The sequence below is a fragment of the Cavia porcellus genome, unplaced genomic scaffold, assembly GCF_034190915.1.
Source record: "Cavia porcellus strain 051 isolate PalLab524CR breed Dunkin Hartley unplaced genomic scaffold, mCavPor4.1 scaffold_1, whole genome shotgun sequence".
In the NCBI taxonomy this organism is placed as follows: domain Eukaryota; kingdom Metazoa; phylum Chordata; class Mammalia; order Rodentia; family Caviidae; genus Cavia; species Cavia porcellus.
In genome coordinates this window covers 194,183,097-194,206,518 of record NW_026947484.1, presented here as the reverse complement: position 1 = coordinate 194,206,518, position 23,422 = coordinate 194,183,097, and the positions used below count along the sequence as shown (strand labels likewise).

General features: G+C 37.9%; 1 protein-coding gene across 14 annotated transcripts in view; it reads right to left on the bottom strand.

Moving 5' to 3' along the window:
* The window catches only part of Ubap2 (ubiquitin associated protein 2), a 101,315-nt gene that overhangs the window by 55,036 nt on the left and 22,857 nt on the right, over positions 1–23,422 (bottom strand). For 11 of the 14 annotated variants that reach the window (XR_010039829.1, XR_010039824.1, XR_010039830.1 and 8 more), the window contains 2 exons: positions 8,244–8,321; positions 5,332–5,442 (listed from right to left, as the gene is read on the bottom strand). Coding sequence is in view for 11 of the 14 variants with exons in the window: in XM_013153386.3 (XP_013008840.1) it covers positions 5,332–5,442; positions 8,244–8,321 (189 nt within the window). In the remaining 3 variants the exon portion in view is untranslated. Of the gene's footprint in view, positions 1–5,331; positions 5,443–8,243; positions 8,322–10,049; positions 11,315–14,777; positions 14,823–21,886; positions 21,914–23,422 lie in introns of those variants that run through there. The other 3 variants (XM_063226510.1, XM_063226472.1, XM_063226462.1) reach the window with 3 other exon arrangements.

Here is a 23,422-nt window from a genome sequence, read left to right as displayed (position 1 = left end):
TCGTCTAGCACTAGGACTGGAAGTGTGCGTGCTGTGCTTTCCAGGGGCAGGGAGCCAGCCTACAATGTAAGAGTGGGAAGGAGGTGTTCTTTTTTCCCTTTTTCACCCTTTTCATTCTTACTGTTTGCAGCCGCCCATGGCACCCTTCTTTGGAGCCATCTAAGTAAGGACAAAAACCACCAAACCTGTAAAATAAATAAACCTTTCCTTGCTTTACTTTTGGCATCCGGTATTGTGTCTCAACAATGAGAGAAAAGTAACCAAGACACCTACATCAGTAGTAACTTTACCAATATGTAGATAAATTTACAGAATACAAAATTACTTAGAATGATATCCTACAAGTTCTAGAAATCTTCAGGTTGTGAAGCACCAGCAAGGAAGCAATGCAGCCATGGTAGGGTAATCATTTCCTCTAATCCCAAACAAGGAAGCTGACTCCACCTCTTGCCCCTCCTCCCACTCCTCCCACCCTCCCCACCACCACCACATCCACCAAGTGAGAGGCTAATAGCTAAAATGGGGAAGTAACCTGATAGTTATGTTGTCTAAATTGACTTTGCAGGCCTGGGGCCCCTAGTCTGGGGAACTATTTAGAGGATGATAATATGCACAGTAAGGAACCTGGATGGATTTCCTATTGTCCTATCACTCTTTTGTTTCATTTTACTGTTCTGTTTTTCTCCATTTAAAATAATTTAAAAAGAAAAGTAAAGTTCTACGAATACAACTTTGCCATTCAGCTATCGGAGGGTGGGGCAATTAGATTCATCAAAGTCTACACTGGTTGTTTTTTCCTCATTACTGAAATGTAAAATCTACATCTTCAACCTCAAAGAACCATTCCAGTGAAAAGTCAAATGATTTATATAACCTCCTGCAATGGTAACATGAGATCTAATTATATATAAAAACTTCTGAGAAGACAAGGAAATACTACATTCTTAAATTCAAGAGTATCAAGCACAAAGCCAGTTATGGTGGCACAGACCTATAATGCCAGCTCTCAGGAGGCTGAAGCAGTAGCATCGCTGTGAGTCTAAAGTTAACCTGGGCCACATAGTGAGTTTAAAATCCAACCTGAACTTATAGTGAAATCCTGTCTCAAAAAACCCAACACGAAGTAGAATATGAAACACACACACACACACACACACGAATGAAGAATATTTACAATGGAGTTCTATTTAGAAAAAAAAAAAAAAAAGAATGAAGATTATCAAAGACAACTATACATGCTAATCATATCCTGTAATCCCAACAACCTGGGAGACTGTGGGAGGAGGATAATAAGCATGAGACCAACCTGGGCAATTCAGCAATACCTTGTCTCAGAATGTAAAAAAACAATTTTTTTGTACTGGAGATTTAACTCATGACCTCACACTTGCCAGGCAGGTGCTTGTGCCACTGAGCTAAACACCTAGCCCCCAGAATTTTGAAATTTAAAAAGAGCTATCTTCGATGCCACGGGGAAAAAATGTATCAAGCAAACTGTACATGCCTATAATCCCAGCATTTAGGAGATTAAGACATTGTAAGCTTTCAGAAATATTAAGAAAAACACTAACATTACCCAAATAAACTAAAATTCAAATGATACAGCTGAATTATTTGCAAAATGAATACAGCTTCAAAACGTACAAACTTCTTTGGCCTTCTACAAATATCTGATTAATTCATATACTTAATTAGACATACAATGACTGGCAGTTTAAAAAAAAAACCACACAAATAATCTTTCTACCTTTAAACTTTTTTTTTTCCTGCCCTGTTGTATTTGAACTACCCTTAAACTTTGTAAGACTAAAACTATTGGCACTTGCTGTTACCCATCAACATACTCCTAGACAGTTCAGGGAGCAGGCCTCTGTAACCTTTTTACCAAGATATCTAGTGACAGTTTGCAAGTTTTAATTGATAAACAATTTTAGATCTAGCAACTCTACATTTATGCCTCTATTCAAATATTCTGATAATTATCCAACCATTTATCTACAGACAAGGGTTAACAGAATGAGAGGAAGTGAACAGTTCCAAAACATAATTTAGAACACTATCTAGCACATTCATAAAAGGAGTACTATGCAGATAATTATACAGATACACAAAGAGGCCCTTGTTATAAATAAATAAGCTATCAACAAACAATATATAATTATATATACTGTTAAAGGTCAAATAGGAGCCTCTGTGTGTATACTGAAGGACGTGCTAGTAATTAGTTACCTAAGTAAAGACAATCTATCTTTCTGTGCTGCTTTTCTGATTAAAGAATAGCTTATTTATTCCAGATTTTAAAATTTCATGGTATAAAAACTCAATTTAAGGGCTAGGGATTTAGCTCAGTGGCATAAGCACCTGCCTTGCAAGCAGGCAGTCATGAGTTCGATCCCTAGTACCAATAAAAAGACCAAAAAAAAAAAAAACTCAATTTAGGGCGAGGAATGGTGTTGCACACCTATAATCCCAGCACTTGGAAGGCTACAGTAGGAGGATCACTGTGAGTATGAAGTCAGCCTGAACTACATAAGCAAGTTCAAGGCCAGCCTGCACTACATAATGAGACACTGTCTCAAAGGAAGGGAAGAGAAGACAAGACAAGACAGAAGGAAAGAGAGGAGAGAAAGCTGTACAGTACATAATTGTTTAAGATAGAATCCTCTTCTCAGAGGTAAACAATAAAAAACTCAAAGAGGCATTAGAAAAGCTACACAAATTACAGTTAGCACAATATGAATGCATGTGTGTGTGTAATGTATGTTTTTACACAGCCAGACCTACAGGAGCCAATTTTCTACATAAAAAGAGAGACACATCTTATCCTATTTCATTTAACAAAAAGAATATACCCGCCTCAAGCACACCTCGGCTTATGAACTCTACAGAGTAATAAGAAATCATTTATGGGGAAAAAAAATTATTGAGGCAACCTTGTTCAAAATTATGGCCCTTCAGCTTTGACATGATCAACACAATTTAGTAAAAACAGGTAAATATATAGATGCAAGGGACTGATACTTACATTTTGTCATCCAAACAAAACATCAAAAAGCAAATATTTCAGTAATGATGATCATGTGCAATATTCTCCTTTGAGACAGTTACCCTTTAACTCATTCACAACAGGGCCATAATTCATACATCTTGCCACCAGGCAGCTTAGACCAACCATGGCAGACGCATGATTGTCCCATCAGGCGGCTTTTAATTAATTAAAATAAAAATCATGGATTGAGGGCTGGGGATATAACTCAGCACAGTGCTTTCCTGACAAACACAAAGCTGTGAATTCAATCTCCAATACTTCAAAAAAAAAAACAATGGATCTGTTTGTACCACCAGTGGTTCAAACCAGCAGGACTGTGTTAAGGAGAAAAATTCATCCTGACAAATAGGACAACAGCCAGGCACAGTGGTGTATGCCTGTAATCTTATATATTCAGGAGGCTGAGGCAGGAGGATCACAAATTCAAAGTCAGCCTGGTAAATTCAGTCCCAAAATTTAAAAAAAAAAAAAAAAAAAAAAGGAGCTAAGGATATGGGTCTGTACTTTAATACCACAGGGCAAGGGACAGTGTCAAGGACACCCTACAAACACCTTTGCAAACTAGGAGATTTATTTCAAAAGAACAAAGTTGGCCAACAAAACAAGATGTTTGCCTTGATGACTTAGGAAACACTGTTGGCTCTCCTAGCAACTCTACAGTGTTTACACTCAAACACCCCCACTCCAGTTAACTGCAGGAGTCAAGGGAAAACAGTTACTATCGCTGAGTTAAGGTACTAGCTGCAGACATCAACCAAGTCAAAAACAAGGCAAACAAGAGTGAATAAAAGGCTGGCACAGGAGGATCATGTCTAAAGACAGCCTGAGCTACACAGAGAAGAATCCATGGCTCAAAAAACTAACAGGGAGACTGCTGAAGCAAGAGGACCGTCACAAGTTTGAGCCCAACGTACATGACATAATGAGTGCCAAGCCAACCTGAACTGCATAGTGAGACCTTGCCTTAAAAGGGGCAGAGAGAGGGGAAGTGAATGCCTCATAGAATACCCTAAGTAAACCAGGAATTCAAAAGGACTATCTGTTTCTCCATTATCCCGTTAGACCTCACCTGCAAATAAGCGTACCTTTTTAAGGCTGGCCTGGAATACAAAGCCATAACTGTCTCAAAATATAAATAAAGAGAATGAAATGGCATTCAATTTCTACACAGAAATGAGGTTAGGCTACCAAGAGTCTGATGTGGCTTTAGCTGCATCCTTCCTAAAAATCCAAGAGCTAAGGGCTACCAATTTTTTTTTTTTTTTTTTTTGCTTTTAAGGTTAAAAACAAAAGGCTGGGGCTGGGGATTTAGCCCAGCGGCATAAGCGCCTGCCTTGCAAGCAGGCAGTCGTGAGTTCAATCCCTGGTACCGATAAAAAGGAAAAAGACCAAAAAAAAAAAAAAAAAAAACGCTGTCAGACTTGGTAGCACACACCTGTAATCTCAACACTCAGGACACTAAGGGAGGAGTACTGCCATGAATTTTGAGGCCAGCCCAGACTACACAGCAAGAATGTCTCAAAAAAGTAAATAAATGAATATACATATACATATATTCATACATACAACAAAAAACAAAAGGCTAAGGCCAGACATAATGATGCAAGCCTATACCCTGTACTCAAGAGACTTGGGTAGGTAGATTAGAAGTTTGAGGCCAGTGAGTTTAAGGCTAGCCTAGACTACTGCAGTGACTGTGTCTACAAAAAACACAAAATCAAACAAAAAGACAAAATTGACCAGGGATATAGCTCAGTGGCATAGTGCCTGTCTGGCAATTATGAGGTCCTGAATTCAATTCCCAATACCAAAAAAGACAAAAACTTACTTCCCTACTACTTAAGTGGATGTGGGAGTGTATGTGTGTGATATTGAGCTATCACTAGAATGCATCCATAGAGCACATGAACAGAGACACCAACAAATCTTGGTGTCCTGTCAGACCAGAGGTCTAATGCCTAGACAAAATAAATGAAATGAAGAAATATGATCAGGGTATAGCCAAAACAAGATTTTAAGGTGGTAAAATGTCCACAGGCCCAGACAATTTCAGAAACTATATAAAGCTAGAACACACATCAGCAAATCTTTCAACTATTCAAGTTCTATTACTTTTAAAGAAACTGTAACAGTCATTTCAAGTTAATGTTCTTTTCTTTAACTTAAAACAAATACAAAACAGAATCCAAAATCATTTCCATCCCTACTCCCATTCACACTGAAGCTCAAAATATAAAACTGCAAACAATACTGAGCACCACAAATCAATTAAGAATACTTACTGTGTCTGAACTCCCTTCCAGTAATATATTAATAGCTTTGTTGATGTCTCCATTACAGTCATGTAGGGCCACGATGCATTCATCCTGATTTTTCCCCGTCACTTCCATAAGCTATTCAAGGTTTGGCAAATAGTTAGGAAAAGCCAAAATAGGCAGTTAATATTAATTCTGAGATTCCTCGGTTACATGCCCAAATTATGCAATGCTGCTATATGAAGACAGCCTTTTTCTGTGATCACCCTACATTCTCTAATAGTAGTAGAATCAAAGTATACAAATCGCCCCTCCTTCAAGCTGACCAAGCATCGAATTTTAATCACCCTCACATACATATATATGTATACATGGGATCAGTTTTCTGCTGTCTCAAACTCTCCCAAATCCTGAACTACTACCACATTAAGTAATATTATTTAAGTACAGAGGCCCCATTTGCAGAATGTCTAATGTTCTGCACATGTACAACATTCCATGTACTAGCTATACTGCACAATCTGTACATGGTAGTTGCCTGTCCCTAATCCCAGCACTCGGGAGACTGAAGTAAGAAAAATGCTGGGACTTTGAGCCTAGTCTGGACAATAAGTAATTTAGTAAAAGCCTGTCTCAAAATTTAAAAGTAAGCCAGACATAGTGACACATACCTGTGATCCCAGCACTCAGGAGGCTGAGGCAGGAAGATTGTTTTGATTTCGAGACCAGCCTGGACTACAAAGTATGTTCATGGCCAGCCTAAACTGCATAATGAGACCCAGTCTAAAAACAAACTTAAAAATAAAAAAAGGGCTGGGAATTCGGCTTGGTGATAAGGCCCTGAATTCAGCAGAGGTGGCGGTGAGACACAACACAACACTCTATGCACAAAGTTAAAACCCAAAGTTTAACAAGTTGAATTTTGTTGCTGTCACACACACTATACTCCTAAACATGCTACATTCTAAACAAACTAACAAGGCACTGTGTATAAAGTAACAAAGAAGTCTCAGCTCATTTTCTTTAATAATGGAGAATATTAGTTCTTCATTAAAATGGTCACTAATGAGGTACAAGTTTCTCAAGTGTCAGTGAACAAATTCACTAAGTATCTATTGTATTTTTTTTTGTCTTTTTCCTTTTTATCGGTACCGGGGATCAAACTCACGACTGCCTGTTTGCCATGCAGGTGCTTATGCCGCTGAGCTAAATCCCCAGCCCCTGTCTATTGTATTTTCATTACATTTATTTTATTGTGTACTAGCTAAAGTTTAAAACAGCTTGATCCTAACATTTCAAAAGATTTGTCTATGATCACAGGCTAACTGATTACAGACAGTCTAGAACATGGGAACCTCGATCTCATCCTCAGTTTTTGAACTACAGGGTTGGGCCTCCATTTTCCTCTTCTCATTTTATCTGCCTACTCTACAGTTTTCCAGTGCATCCATGTTTGGATATCTACTAATAATACATAAATTATCTGTACAACCTACCACATGAAATTATTAAAAAGGAGCAATCAGCAAGATTTCCCCACTGACCGCGTAAGAAAAAATAGTCAGAACTTCACTCTGAAACTCTATAGACCAAACCAAATGTAAAAAAGAATTCTAAACCAATGTTCCATTTTGTATACTGCTCTGCTATTCAGACAAAAATACCATATAGTAAGAACAACCATGAAGCTGGGCATAGTGGCTCACGCCTGTAATCCCAGCACTCAGGAAGCTGAGGTGGGAGGATCTTTGCGAGTTCAAGACCAGCCTGAGCTACAAAGTGAGCTCAAGGCCAGCCTGAACTGCATAGCGAGACCCTGTCTCAAAAAAGATTAAAAAAAGAAAACCATGAGCCTAAGATGTCCCTAGAGAACGAGTTCTATGGTGGGGTGGCATAACAGGGAAGGACAAGGTCCCAGGCTGGCCTCAAACATTTAGATTGAAACAATATTCTCCCCTTCATCTTCCAACTAGCTAGGACCACAGAAGCATGTGCTTTTACAAGGAGCCATGACTGTTAATAAATTGTTTCTATGACTTTGAAAGAAAATTACTCCTAGCATATTGTCAGAAACTGTAAGAAAGAAACTGAATACTGAAATAGTACTATGGGACACTGGATCCAACAACTACTAGGAGAGAACTACTAAGAAGTGGAATACCTGACACTGAGGAAAGGGTATACCTCTGTTTCTGAAGTCAGTAAAGGAGCGTTTGAAATTAAGATTAATTTATCAAAATGACCACTCATTAAAGTTCAAAATGAAGATAAAAAGTACAATTGATACTTTTTCAAGTACAGTTTGAAATCACATTCATATTTGACGTAATTCAGCTCTTCCCTAGCATTAAAAACATTTCCCAAGAATATGTCAAACATTATACTTTCTATATACAATTATACAAAGTATGAGTGGGCTTTCACCAATGTCTACCTCAGTGTTTACATGTAAACATACACTAGTAACTCAAAGATTCTGTCAAGAAGATGAACACACATCTTCACCTGGCTGCCAAAAAAAGTATTTAGCCATGAGTACAAAATCTAGCACAGAGGGCTGGGTATGGTGGTGCGCACCTGTAATTCCAGCACTCAGGAAGCTGAGGCAGGAGGATCACCATGAAATTGAGGCCATCCTGGGCCACATAGTGAGTTCAAGGCTACCCCGAAATACATAGTGAGACCCTATCTCAAAAAAACAAACAAAAACCCTAGCTCAGAGGTATGAGTTGAAAGTAAGCAAGAAACATACACTGGGGCTGGGGATTTAGCTCAGTGGCATAAGCATCTGCCTGGCAAGTGTGAGGTTGTGAGTTCAATCCTCAGTACAAAAAAAAAAAAAAAACATGCATTTATATTAAAATCTCTAATGAAATTATCTTGTTAAGCACAATAACAATACAATACAAAAATCATAGTATTGTTTGTCAGAAACATACCTGTTTTACTTTAGCTTCAAAATCGGAATCATTCTTATCAAAGATCACTTGAGCAAGACGCATCTGTTCAGCTGTGGCCTGGAAAGCACATATAACTGGTAAAGATTTGAGCAATACATTAGATACTAAACTCTGGGTCAAGCAGACAAAGCACTCAAGCACTAAAGTAATACAAACAATGATTAACAAAAATGGGGCGGGAGGGGATCTCAGGTCTCTCAGATGCTTACAACTTGTTCCATAAGATCAGTAAGCACAAAGTGAAATAGTAAAAAGCACCCAGCCCTTTGGTTAAATAACTAAAAGTTCTTTTTCATTATCACTGGCCATGTAGTTTATTTGATCTTCTTTGCCCCCCCCGGGGGGGGGGGGCCAGCATGAGATAAATCAGAAAACAATTAATGGGGCTAGGCATGGTGGCACACTCTTGAAATCATGACTACTTGGGAGGCCATTCAAGAGAAACACAAGTTTGAAGCCAGCCGGGGCAACTGATCAAGGTTCTGTTGAAAAATTAAACCAAAGAAAGGCTAAAAATGTAGCTGAGTGGTAGAATATTTGCATAGTACCACAAGAAAAAATAAAGAAGCCCTCAAAACAATTGCCAAGACATAGGCTTAATAACACTGGTATCAAAAAAGCTCTGCTGTCCTGTCTAAAAAGGTATCCTGGTCAATGTTGACAAGAAAAGCCTGTATTAACTGAAAAAAACTTTTTTTTTTCCTGGCAATTACTGCTTTTAGTAAGCAATTTCAGAAATTTTTAATTTAAAGAAAATTCCTGGGCCAGGATATAGCTCAGCAGCACAATTGTTTGCCTGGCAAGCACAAGGTTCCGAGTTCAATTCCTGGTACCAAAAGATAAATTCAAAAACAAACTAAATGCTAAAATTAATCACCACAATAGAAAATACATTTCCAAGCCAAGCCACATGTGGTGGCACACACCTGTAATTCCAGCACTTGGGAGGCTGAGGCAGGAGGACTGTTTAAAGTTTTGAGATCAAAGTGAGCTCCAGGCTAGCCTGAACTACATAGTGAGACCCTGTCTCAAAAAGACAATAAATAAACAGGAAAAAGAAAATACTTTCCAGTTATTTTCTTCATTCAAAATATTTTGTTTTTCTAAATCAAATTACTAGCTGTGCATAGTGTTACACACCTATAATCTCACCACTTAAGAGGTTTAAGTAGGACTGAGAAGAGTAAGCCAAACTGGGTTAGGCCTGGACTACAGAAAGAGATTCTATCTCAAAAAAAAGCAAAATTTCTAATTTAAAACCACTGAATGTCAAGGTTTGTCTGTGATAATTTTAGCAATAAAAGAACTGTTATTACTCTTTCATGCAATAACTTAATACAATATATACCTATTTTGTATTTCAGTTTTGACCAAGATACCATGATTATTTTGTGACAAAAGGAAAATTAGGTGAGGGGCATACATCAACTCCCTGATCTAACTCTTGGACAATTTTCTTTTCTTTTTTTTTTTTCCTTTTCTCTTTTTTGGGTCTCATACTTGCCGGGTGGTGCTGTACTAACGAGCTACTTCCCTGGCCCAGTACAATTTCCTAGTAAATCTAAAATTACTAGCTCATTTTTTAGCCAAACATGGAGGTACACACCTGTAATCCCAGTACTCTGGGAGCTAAAGCAAAGAAGGTCATAAATTAGAGCCCCATTAATCTACTTAAGAGACTTAAAAATAAAAAGGGAGATGGGGATTTGGTTCACTGTGAAGGCCCTGGGTTCAGTCCCCAAGACAGAAAAAAAAAATTAATTACAAGTTTGTTTTTTAAATTACCTTTCTTAATTGAAGCCTTCATTAACTAGTAACAAATGTATCTAAAACTCTGAACAGCTCACTGAGCAATTCTAAAGAAAGAGAAGCCACATACAAGGAACAAATGAATACCTGTTTTTGGATTTTAATATACACTGCACACATTTAAAGTAATCTCACAAAGCAGAGAGAGAGTTACTGTCATTTCTGCATTGCTTTAACACTTTTCACAAGGCTTTTCAGTCTATGTGGGTGGATAATTACACAAATTTCAGCATTTGTGACCTGTACTGGACTACTTAATGGCCAATTTTGTCATTCCAGTTTATGCCTGCTCTTATGGTCACTGCTAATTACACCCTGAATAATATTTCCTCATAAATAGTGTCCACACCTTAGCACCTCAGTATATAAGAGGGCCTTAAATGCACTTTCACAGTGGATACTGCATATGACACTTGGAAGTTCCATTATCGCTGCAAAAGGATCATTAGCATGATAAATAAATGCAGTAAAAGGAAAACAAGCTCTGAAAAGATGGTAGTCTCAGATTAGAATCTGAATGCTGGGTAACAGCAACTTTTTTTGAATCAAAGTATACCACTGGGGCCAGGCATAGCGGCACACATTTATAATTCCAGTACTCTGTGAGGCTGAGGCAGTAGGACCACAAGTTTAAGTCCTACCTGGGAAAGCTGATGACTTAGCAAGACCCTGTACTCAAAAGAAAACAAAAAGCTGGGGAGATGTAGTTCAATGTGAAGGCCCTGGTTCAATGTCAAATACTACAAAACAGGAATGAATGAATGACTACAGCCCATCAGTGGCCCTAAACTAAGCCTACATTAATAGTTAGCCTATTTTTTCCTAACATCAGTATCTTTCATTCCCTGAGACCCAGATCTAAAATAGTATACTCCACCCGCACTTTAAAATGCCCTGCAACTAGTCTGCAAATACGTAAAAACCGCCTCTGATAAATGAACAATCCTATCTTTCCCAAAACAAACACCTTGAAAATAAGGCCATTTTAATTAAAGAAATCGGTATTTAAGTGCTGGGGTGCAATTCATTAGTAGAATGTGTACCTAACATATCCAAGGCCTAGAAAAAGGTACCAAGCACCCCCAACCCTTAAAAATATAACAAATCCTGGGGTGAATACCAAGCAACCCCATCCAAAAAAGTACTTAGTTTTTATATCTTAGATGTCTAGTAAGGATAAACTTTTAAAAATACATTGATTCTGCGACTGGGGATTTAGCTCAGCAGCATAGGCACCTTCCTTGCAAGTGTGCGGTCGTGAGTTTGATCCTTGGTACTGATAAAAACAAAAAAGACAAAAAAAAAAAATACACTGATTCTGAGCTAAGATATAAACTGGCTGGCAGGACACTTACTTGCCTACTATGAAAGAGGACCCAAGTTCCACCTCCTGTACTGCCATCAACCAAGAAGAAGGAAGGCAAAAAGTAAAATATTTTCATTAACAAAGGGTATAACTGGGGCTGGGGATTTAGCTCAGCAGAATAAGTGCCTGCCTTGCAAGCAGGCAGTCGTGAGTTCAATCCCCGGTACCCATAAAAAAGAAAAAGACAAAAAAAAAGGGTAGAAGAGCAGGTACAGTGGTACATGCCTGTAATCACAGCAGTCAGGAGGCTGAGGCAAAAAGATTGTCATGAAGTTGTGGCCACCTAAGTTACATACTTGGCAAGACCCTGTCTCAAAAAAAAAAGGAGTTTGACAAAGAACATCTCCATTTTACAACTTCTATAGTAAAGGCTGGTTCAGGCCTGGGAATGTTGTTCACTGGTAACAGTGCTCACCAAGAACATGTGACACCATGGGTTCAATGCCCAGCACCATGCCGCGCGTGTGCACACACACACAAAGTAGATTGAGACAAGAATCATTAATGAAGCTGGGCATGGTGGCACACACCTATAATCTAAGCACTCAGAAGACTGAGGCAGGAACACTGACACAGGTTCAAGGTCTGCTACATAGTGAGTTCAAGGCAAGCCAAAACTACACAGTGAGATCCTATCTCAAAACAAACAAACAAAACAGAATCATTAATGAATGCTAATTCTAATGGAGAATATTTCACAAGGAACAAGCTATTTACTTGTAGTTTCAAAGTGCCTCCTCATAAAGGGAAACACTAGAAAACATGTAACAATAAATTAGCTAAGGTGGATAAAATCTAAACTGAATAATGAAAATCAATATCCTCAAAGTGCCACACACAGACATCATATGTCTCCATTTATGATGCTCCAAAAATACTACTAGTTACACTTTCTTTTTTTTTCTTTTGATACCCAGGATCCTTGTACTTGCCAGGCAGGAACTTACACCACTGAGCTAAAATCCCCCCACCCCTCAGTATCAGTTACATAATTTGCTCATCAGTTCTACAACCTGAATCTAATCATGAAAAACCAAACACAGTTGAATACTTTATACAAATATTCTGTATTTCTTTGCCAATATTACAGACACAAAGTGTCCAGACTATTCAACACTAAAGGAAACTTTAAAAATTTCAATTAACATGGGCAGCTATTTCAAAGATAACAAGAATGTATTATGGTAGCCATTTTTTATTTCATATTATCTTATTTTGAAGTCTTACACTGCTTTCATTATTTTGTTTTGATTGGTTTTACTCTGTTCTGTTTTCTTGATTTTCTTCTGTGTGGTCTTATGGGCAGATATTTTGAAGATAATAAGAGGCATTATGGTAACTACTGTTGATTTCCTATTATCTTGTATTGAAATCCTGTATCATTTTCACTGTTGTCTTCAATGGCTTTATTGTTTTATTTTGCTTGGTTTTACTGTCTTTAAAATAAAAATTAAATGCCAATTAAGTCAGGTTAGTGGTAATCTCACTTACTTGGAAGCCTGAAGTAGACAGAACTCAAGTGCTAGTCAGCTAGACAACACAGGGAGACACTGTCTCAAAATAAAATGAAGAAGGGCTGGGAGTGACGGAGATAATACCATGCTCACAGGCCATACAGTCCAGCCACAGCACAAAAGAAAGGGGAGAGAAGGGAAGGAAGATGGAGAAAGGGAAAGGAAAGAAGAAATACAAGTAAATGCAGTGACTCTATATTGGGGGTAAAAATATGCTAAAATGGGACACTACTAGAGTATTCCATCTCACTGGAAAAACTGATGCAGGTATCCTATGCTCTGAGTTATTAATTTAAAGACAATAATATGCAATGTATTAACCATTGTTATCCTCTAGTTATGTTTTAAAATTTCTCTTGAAATTAGAAAACTGAAAAATATTTTAAAAATACAAGAGACTGAAATATGAATTATAGTGAATATTGTAGCAACTCCAAATTTATTAAACTGGTAGCTGAACTGTATTTATTTATTGTGTCTTTTTTGAAACAGGGTCTTACTATGCAATTCAGGCTGGCCTTGAGCTCACTTTGTAGTCCAGGCTGGTCTTGAACTTACAATAACCTCAGCCTCAGCCTCCCAAGTGCTGGGGTTACAGATGTGCACCACCGGGGCTGGGGATTTAGCTCAGTGGCATAAGCGCCTGCCTTGCAAGCAGGCAGTCGTGAGTTCAATCCCTGGTACCGATTAAAAAAAAAAAAAAAAAAAAAAGTTCTACAGATGTGCACCACCATGGCCAACCTGAACTGTATTTATAAAAAAAAAAAAAATCCTTGCCAGGCACTACAGTTACTTTGGAGATAAGAGCAAAAGGATCATAAATTTGAGGCCAGTCTAGATTTCATGGTGAATATATTAAAACACCTCAAAGTAAAAATATAAAAAGGCTGAAGATGCAGCTCAGTGGTGAAGCCTCCCTGAGTTCCCTTCACCAGGACTGCAAAAAACAGAATGAAGTGAAGGAACATCTTTAGTCCTAAAAATTCAAACTTAAGTATTAAGGGGAATAAAAGGCAAAATGTATTAACTTATTCCCAAATAATTCAGAATAATGTATGTACATGTGTCAGATAAGTACATATAGACAAAAATAAATACACAAAGTTAAAATATGTCAAATGTGGCATAATTTTTTAAATTTACTAAAGGGTATATGGGAGTTCTTTATTCTTCCAGTTTTGCAACAATCAAAAAATAAATATGGGCAACAATACAAAACGTTATATAGAAAGGTAGCTCTTACTAAATTCTAAAATATAAACAGAAAAACCACCAAAAAATACAACATTCATGAGTCAAGGGGCTCAGTGGGCTAAGCACCTGCCCGGCAAGGGCAAGTCTTGTGTTTGATCCCCAGTACAAAAAAAAAAAAAAAAGATTCCCATGGTAACATTTTGTGACATATCACAAAAGCAAACACTGAAGTATCTAACTTGTCTAAGAACGAGAAAACCTCAAACAGCCAGGCAATACATAGTACTTGCAAAGGGCCAATTTGAGAACAGCTGAACTTACAGCATTTCTGCCATATAAGAGAAAGCTAACTGTACTGAAGGCAGAAAGATTTACAGAGCCAAGAAGAAAATCTGAAGAGTAGAATCAAAATTGAGCAACACATACATACAGAAAAAAAAAGGTTGGCACGGTGGTACATGCCTATAATCCTTGCACTCAAGGCTGAGGCAGGAGGACCTCAAGGGATAAATACAAAAATAGGGAAAAAAAGAAAATGAACAGCCAGAAATTTCAGAAACCAAGTCTGCCTACTGTAAGTACAAGAAAATTCATAAAAATGGACAATAAAAGATAGAAGTCTAATCTTACAGAGTTAATAGAGTAAGGAGTAGCCGAACAGGATGCTTGCTTATGATCCCAGCCACTCAAGAGGGTTGAGGCAAGAAGATCACTGTGAGTTCATGTCCAGGCTATGATACATAGTGAGTTCAAAGTCAGCCTGATCAGTAAAGTGATATCCTGTCTCAAAAAAAGAGAGAGCAGATTAATGGATTTACAAGACACTCAGCACCAAGGAAAAGAAGTCATTTATCAAGAAATCAACCAAATGACATGTGACAGAATACTATTTACTGAAGTTTTTCTAATTCTAACTTGAAGTTATAAAACTTACAAAGTAATTAGAAAAAATATACTCATATCTGAACTAAAAATCTGAACTAGGAACAATACAAAATTGAAATTTTAATAATGTTCCAAGAAAAATACAAGATGAAAGCAGAAAAATTTTGTTATTTTTAGATGGCAATTTGCTTGCTACATTGCCCAGCCTAGTCTCAAACTCCTGGGCTCAAGGAATTATTCCTCCTGAACTGAGTGATGACAGCTCTAAATCCAGCGAGTGGGGAAAATTTTTAAGGATGAAATTAACGTAAGGAAAAATAACATACTAGGTATAGCAGCACTTGCCTATTAATTCCAGCACTTGGGGAAGCTGAAGCAGGAGGGTCACAATTTCAAGCCTAGCCCTATCTCAAAATTTTTTAAAAAAATTTTTTTTGAGGGTTGAGAATAAAAACTCTCGGTTTAACCTTCAGTATAGTGAAAAGAGAAAGACAAACAGGCAGAAAAGACAGACAGACAGACAGAGAGAGAGAGTTATCAGAGAAAAGAAACCAAAGAGTCAAAAGCTGAAGACAGGCAAAAGATAATTCAACTTCAAACAGTGAATAACTAAAATTTCTGAGGAAAAAAAATAACACATACTTAAAAAATTAAACTCAAGAAAAAACCTGAAAATAAATGTTTAGATATGTGAAAGAAAACATGTAACACTTCAGAATATAAACTGATAATAACCTACATTAAGACCTATTTTACAGAAATGGACTCTACAAAGGAAGCATCCATCAGGCAAGCAGGCAAAAATAGCCAAAAACACACAGTAAAGAAACCATATCATTAAAAACCTTTCAAGGGCAGTGTCTCATGCAAAAAGAAAATACGCACATGAGCCTGAAATTCATAGTCAACAAAACAATTGACAGTCACTAAAACAAAACTATACATTCAAGTACAAAGGGTATAATAGTAAAATATGCTCTTAAGGACATTAATTGAACCCAGAAATGGCAGTGCACAGCAGTAATCCCAGCCACTCAGGATGCTGAGGCAGGAGCAACACGAGCCCAGCCTGAGCAAATTAGCTAGAGTCTGAAAATAAAAATATTTTTAAAGGACTGAGGATATAGCTCATTCCAGAGTGCTTTTCTAACTAAAAACAATGGTTGTATCATGTTGAGAATCATAGACAACAAGGTTCCCACATACAAAAAAATGAAGCAGCAAATTGTGTAAGTAACGCTGTGAGGCTTTACTTTACATGTGGCGGCTTACACCTACAGTTACAATACTTTGGGAGGCCAAGGTAGGAAGAAAAGTTCAAGTCCAATCTGGACAACTTAATGAAACACTGCTTCAGAAATAAAAGTAACAAGAGATAGAGATGTAGCTCAGCACCAAGGTCCAGGGTTTCAATCCCCAGTTCTAATGCGAGGGAGGTAAGATTCTGGCAACAGGACAGTAGACACAGATTGCCTCTGGCTATGCACTGATTTCCACTCCTACCCATAAAGATCAAAGTCCTTACCATGCAGTGACCCTGCTCCTGTGGAAAAGTCAGATTAATTTAATCAAATAGTTTCCTTGAAACATTCAGAAACTATTTGATCAGATATTTGTTCTATCAATTGACTTCAACCCATCTGAATCGAGCTGGAACACAGTTAAAATTTTTAAACTCAGGGGCTTGAGGGTCTAGCTTTGTGGTGTATCACTCAAGACCCTGGGTTCAAATCCTCAAAACCACTAGACAGATAGGTAGATAGATGTAAATTCAATAAAATTCTTATAGAAACAGAGAGTGATGCCTACCTTGTTGCTCCACAATGATAATCTAGACATTTACACCTAGTGTTCATACACCTAATGTCACTTTATAAAAATGAACCAACATTTATGGAGGTCTCTGGAATGAAGAGGGTACCAGCACCATTCCTCTGTAATTCAAAACACTAACAGAGAAAAGGCAGAGCTTGGACTAAATATAGAAAGCACACAGTGGTAGTATTAGCATTATTAGCACTGTGTTCTTTGAATGTTTGTGTGAAATACACACACACACACACACACACACACACACACACACACACAGAGTTTGTTGGAGTTGGAGGGACAACCGGGAATTCCACTCACAGCCTCGTGCTTCCCAGGAAGGTAATTGTGCCGCTCATCTAAATTGCTGGCCCCAAATGTTACATGTAGTGAGGCAAAGTGAGTAATTTGGGGATAGTCTTAATTCTAGCATCTCCCAGTTCTTAGAGAACAAGGATTCTCAATGTGGAAAATGATAAAGATGTAACCAAAAAAGTAGTTTAAAACTATCACCATTAATTCACAATATAACTTTCTGGAAAAAAAAATTTCTTCATAACCCTGTTCATTAAAGAGTAAAATGATTCAATGACCAAATCAATAATATTAATAAATATCTTCAGTTACCAGATTAAAATCACTAAACACTATTTCCTAATAAAACAAGAAGACTTTAGAGCCAGGATTCATTCTAGGTAAAAGCAGAAATCATACAAGTCTGGAATATTTTGTCTTAACACTTTATAAAGATAACTGTCAATGATTATTATGAGCATGTTCCAAAGCACTCAAGAGCAAACTTAAACCAACTTGGTCTAGCCAAAGACTGGCTAATAGGAACTTCAAAAACAGTTAACCAAAGCCTAGCGATTGTTTACATCATTAAGTTTTTAGTAACATTTCAAAACATTATTCACCTTTGAAGGATGATGGATAAAAAGCTATCTTAAAAACTGATAAACTGAGCCAGGTGAGGTGTTACACATGCAATCCCAGCAGCTGGAGATCAAAGGCCAGCCTGGGCTACATAGTAAGTCTGAACTCCATAGTGAGTTTCGGCCTCAAATAACCAATGGAACAAACAAATAAGTAAATCATGTACAGAGACTAAATAATAGCAATTAGGGATACATATGGATGATAAATTCTAAGTAGAATTTCAGCCCGGTGGGGTTTTTGCTTACTTGTTTATTTGTTTTTGAAACAAGAGACCACTATGTAGTTCAGACTGACCTTGAATTCACTAGGTAGCCTAGGCTGGTTTTGAACTGGCTGCAATCCTCCTGCCTCAGTTTCCTGAGTACTAGGAAAGGACTGGGATTACAGGCACACATCATCACACCCAGCTGTGATGTGAGACTTGTCATTAAAACTTTAAAAAAAAAAGGCTGGGGGTTTAGCTCAGCGGCAGAAGTGCCTGCTTGGCAAACGCGAAATCGTGAGTTCAATCTCCAGCCCCACAAAAAAAAAAAAGGCTGAAACTATAGCTCAGTGCAAAGCCTTAGGTTCAATAGACCTCCTTTAAAAAGTCATAAAAAGAAGCGGGGCGTGGTGGCTCACACCTGTAATCCCAGCACTTGGGAGGCTGAGGCAGAAGGATCATTCCAAGTTCAAGACCAGCGTGGGCTACGAAGTTAGCTCAAGGCCAGCCTGAACTGAGACCCTGACTCAAAAAAAAAACAAAAAAAAAAAAAAAAGTCATAAAAAGAGAGATCGTGTTTTACTGTTTAGAAAGGATCAGTTCTACTCCATACTGTCTCCTAAAGTACTTTACCAAAGCTTACAATGCTTGTCAGTGGTAAGATCTCTATTAGATCCAATGCTTATTACGCTGCCTTGCAGACAGGGGAAAAGCTATTTTAAGTCTAACAATGCTCCAATGGCAGATTTAGGCTGATTAAGCCACAAGACAGAAAGGAAGTAAAGGGGATGCTTCTTTTCAGCATTCAATAATTGAGACAGAAGAAAGCGACAGCCTATATTGCAAGGATTGGGATGCTAAGAGAACACAAGCCACATTAAAGACCTGGAAAATCTGTGGGTGTACGAAATGAAAAAAAGTTTCACAGAAAGATGTCATTTACCGGGAGGTAAAGTGGCACATCCTGCAATCCCAGCACTCTGAGAGGCTGAAGCAAAATGATCAAAGTTTAAAGCCGGCGGGGCTGGGGATTTAGCTCAGCGGCATAATCTCCTGCCTTGCAAGCAGGCAGTCATGAGTTCGATCCCCGGTACTGATAAAAATGAAAAAGACAAGTTTAAAGCCTGGGCAATTAGGGGGCTGGGGATTTAGCTGGGGGCTGGGGATTTAGCTCAGCGGCATAAGCGCCTGCCTTGCAAGCAGGCAGTCGTGAGTTCGATCCCCGGTACCGATAAAAATGAAAAAGACCAAAAAAAAAAAAAGCCTGGGCAATTTTGTGACTTAGTGAAACACTGTCTCAAAATAAGGAGGAGGGAGGGGCTAGCAATGTAGCTCAGTGCAAAGCACTAGGTTCAGTACACCTCCCCACCACAAAAGGAAAGATGGGAATGAGAGTTGGAACAAGCGACTGGAAAGATGAAAAACATCAGTAGTGCATATAGAAAATTACCAGGGATGTAGCTCAAGTGACATAAGCACCTGCCTGGAACCTGTGAGGTTGAGTTTGATCCCTGGTACCAGGAAAAAAAAAATTTTTAAATTTTTTTAAAAAAGGGGCCGGGGATCTAGCTCAATGGAGTAAGTGCCTGCCTGGCACCTGTGAGGTTGAGTTCAATCCCTGGTACCAAAGGGGAAAAAAAAAAAAAGGAAAAAGAAAAAGGAGGCAGCTGGAGATTTAGCTCAGCGGCATAAGCGCCTGCCTTGCAATCAGGCAGTCGTGAGTTCGATCCCCGGTACCGATAAAAAGGAAAAGACAAAAAAAAAAAAAAAAAGAAAAAAGAAAAGAAAAGAAAAAGGAAATTACCAGAATTCTAAAGCAGGCAGGGTGTTTTGTCTTTTTGAGACAGGGTCTCGCTATGTAGTTCAGGCTGGCCTTGAGCTCATTTTGTAGCCCAGGCTAGTCTTGAACTCACAATGATCCTCCTGCCTCAGCCTCCAGAGTATTGGGATTACAGACATGTGCCACGACACCTGGCTCACACAGGGTATTTGTGAAAGAAAAAAACAAAGAGTCTGCTTCATTGTTATAGCACTTGCCCACCAAGAAAAAGACTTTGGATTCAATCTTCAGCACCAAAAAAAAAAAAAAAAAAAAAAAAAAACCCTGTAAACAAGGACCAGGGATATAGCTCAGCAGCATAGCACAGGGTTCTGAGCTCAATCTCCTGTACCAAAAAAAAAAAAAAAACCTGTAAACAAATATTACACAGTAGATTAATGATACATAGGCTGAAGTGTCTAGGTTTATAGTGTAGTAACATCTAAATGAAATAAGACAGAAAATAACTGAATAAGCTAGGAAAATGATGGCTGGAAAAGAAGGTGATAAATCTAGAAAAACTTAATTGTGAGTATAAGTGTTCACTGTACAGCTCATAACTTTTAGGTTAAATTATTTTTGTAATAAAATGTTGGAGGGAGGTACTTGAGCAGATAGGGAAAGCAGCATTGAAGAAAGGCCATTAAGTAAAGAGGGGAAACAGGGTTAAACAATCAAAAAGAAGGCTGGGTGTGTACTGCATGTTGTAATCCCAGCACCATGGGCTGAGGCAGGTGGACTGCTACAACTGCAAGTTCAAGGCTAGCATGGGCTACATGGTGAACACAAGGTCAGCCTGAATACACACTTGAGATCCTGTCTCAAAAAACTCACAAGAGGTAGCGGCAAGGGGATAGAAACAAAGGTTGACTCTAACGGCAGTGATTTTTGTTGGTTTTGCAGTGCTGTACATCAAACTCTCAGCCTTGCAGTTACCAAGCAAAGACTCTAAGCACTGAGTTATACCCTTCAACCTAAGGCATCCATATTTAGCCTGAGCTTTTTGTAAATGTATACAATAAAAACAAACCAGTCAGGACAGAGGATTTAGCTCAGCAGTTCCAACACTTGCCTAGGTTAAGTGTGAATTTGTGAGTTCAGTCCCTATTACTTAAAAAGAAAAAAAAAAAGCCTTCTTTGACCTATAAAATGTTAACAAAAGGGGGCTGGGGATTTAGCTCAGCGGCATAAGTGCCTCCCTTGCAAGTACATGGTCGTGAGTTCAATCCCTGGTACTGGTACTGGTAAAAAAAAAAAAAAATGTTAACAAAAAGCACTTGCATCAAGAGAACTTCACTGATTGTAAAATACAGTTATTGGGCTGGGGATTTAGCTCAGTGGCATAAGCGCCTGCCTTGTAAGCAGGCAGTCGTGAGTTCGAACCCCGGTACCAATAAAAAGGAAAAAGACAAAAAAAAATACATAGTTATTAATAGACTTATGCAAGCTAAGCACAAACTCTACCACTCAGCCATACTGTACATGTTTCTGTATCTTCATTTTAATTGTTTCACCCTTACATTTCTATAGTCACTATTCACTGCCATATGTAAATACTAATTACTGATTTATTCAAAAATCTAGCTTTTTCTGCACAAGTATTATGACTCAAGATAATATATTCTTGAGCCAGGCGTGGTAGCTCACGCCTGTAATCCCAGCACTCAGGAGACTGAGGTGGGAGGATCTTTGTGAGTTCGAGACCAGCCTGGGCTACAAAGTGAGATCAAGGCCAGCCTGAACTGCATAGTGAGACCCTGTCTCAAAAAGATAAAAAAAAAAAAAAAAAAAAAAAAAGATAATATATTCTTTGCATTTCTCTCATACCACACTTATTCCTAACTGGGTACAGACTAAACTTCTGAGAGCACAGCTGGTAACATTTCACAGCTGTAAACAAGCACAGTCTTGCAACATTGACACTAGCATATTAAGAAAATATTAAGTTTTAAGCAGAATATTAAATTATTTTTACTTTTATAAAATACCCTACACATACCTTAGTCAGGAAAAAAATTACATATTCAATAAATACTAGGTATACAAAGCACCAAACATAAATTAAGAGTATAACAGGGAAGTTACCAAGCTGAGCTCTAAAAATATCAAGGTCTGTCAGCTTGGAGAAAAAAAAGAGGAAAAAGCAGGGTCAACTGATGATTCTAACTTAAACAACATTAGTGTACCCATTCCATTACTGCCATCCATCAAGCCAACTCTCATCAAACTGAAGCAAAGTGTGGCCAAGATAACTGATTTTCTCTAGATTGCTCATCCAGTCACATGACTTATACAAAAGCCAACCTGTTTTCACAATAAAGTGTGCTGAGTTTTTCTACTGAGCCAATTTTTTTTAATTGGATCTATAATCCAGCAAATTAGGAAAGTAAGTAACAAAGTAGGGTCACTTTTTCTAAACCACCCTTATGCCCACCATCAAAAATAAACATTAACACAATCTACTAGTTTTCTTTTTTTTAATGTTCAATAATTTGAGATCTTTTCTCACTTGAACAGAAATGAAGCATTTTCAATAATATTAAGATCACCTCATAATTTACATGAGATAAACAAGAATAAAAGCTACTACCTCCTGATCATAATCATGCAATTTAATCTTATATTATCCTGCCAAGTAAAACTCATATGCCATTTTATAGTTTAAATTTGTATGTCAAGATACCAGAGAAACATTACCTTAACCCAGTGATAAAACTGATCATTTGTGTATGAAACAAGTTCAGTAACTTGGCAAGTCTGTCTCAAAGTAAAAAATTTAAAAATAAAAGGGATAGAAATGTAGGTCTGTGCAAAAGCCCTGTGTTCAATACCCAGTCCTGCCCAGTCCCCCCACACAAGCACTTCTCTGGCGTTTCTATCACAAATGCATACTCCAATCATGACAAAATATGGTGACTGGTTCAAATATTCAAATATGTCAATGTCATGGAATGTTAAGGAACAGTACATTATAAAAGAGACTATGGGGCTGGGTTGTGAGTTCAATTCCCAGCACCAAATAAAAGAGACAGACACTGAAGAGAACAGACATCTCAATATAATGCATGATTAAGGATTTAGCTAAAGCCAAGTGTCATGGCACACTCCTATTTCAGTACTCAGGAGGCTGAAGCAGGAGGCCTGCTATGAGCTAGTCTAAAGCCAGCTTGGGCTACATAACACCCTGCCTCAAACCGCACTCCAAAAAAGGACTTAAAGTAAACAGGACTTTATTGAGATAATGTGGATAAACATAGATGGAATATTCTTTTATGTCAAGATAGAAACTTGACTTTCTGATTTTGGAACAAATGTACTGTAATTGTATAAAAGATCTTTTTAATATACACAGATGTATATAGCAGTTAAAAAGCATCATGTCTGCAGGTTATTATGAAAAGGTTCAGGGAAGATTAAAGGTTCTGGTTAGCAGAACATGCCTAGTATGCACAAGACCCTGGGTTCAATTCTCAGCTCCACACAAACATACAAAAAAAAAAAGTTTGTGGAAAACTGTAGAAATAAATAATGGAAGAAAAAACAAAGTAAATGTGGCAGAAATACTAATGCCTAAGGAATCTGGAAGAAGAGTATTCAGAAATTACTTATACTATTTTCAAA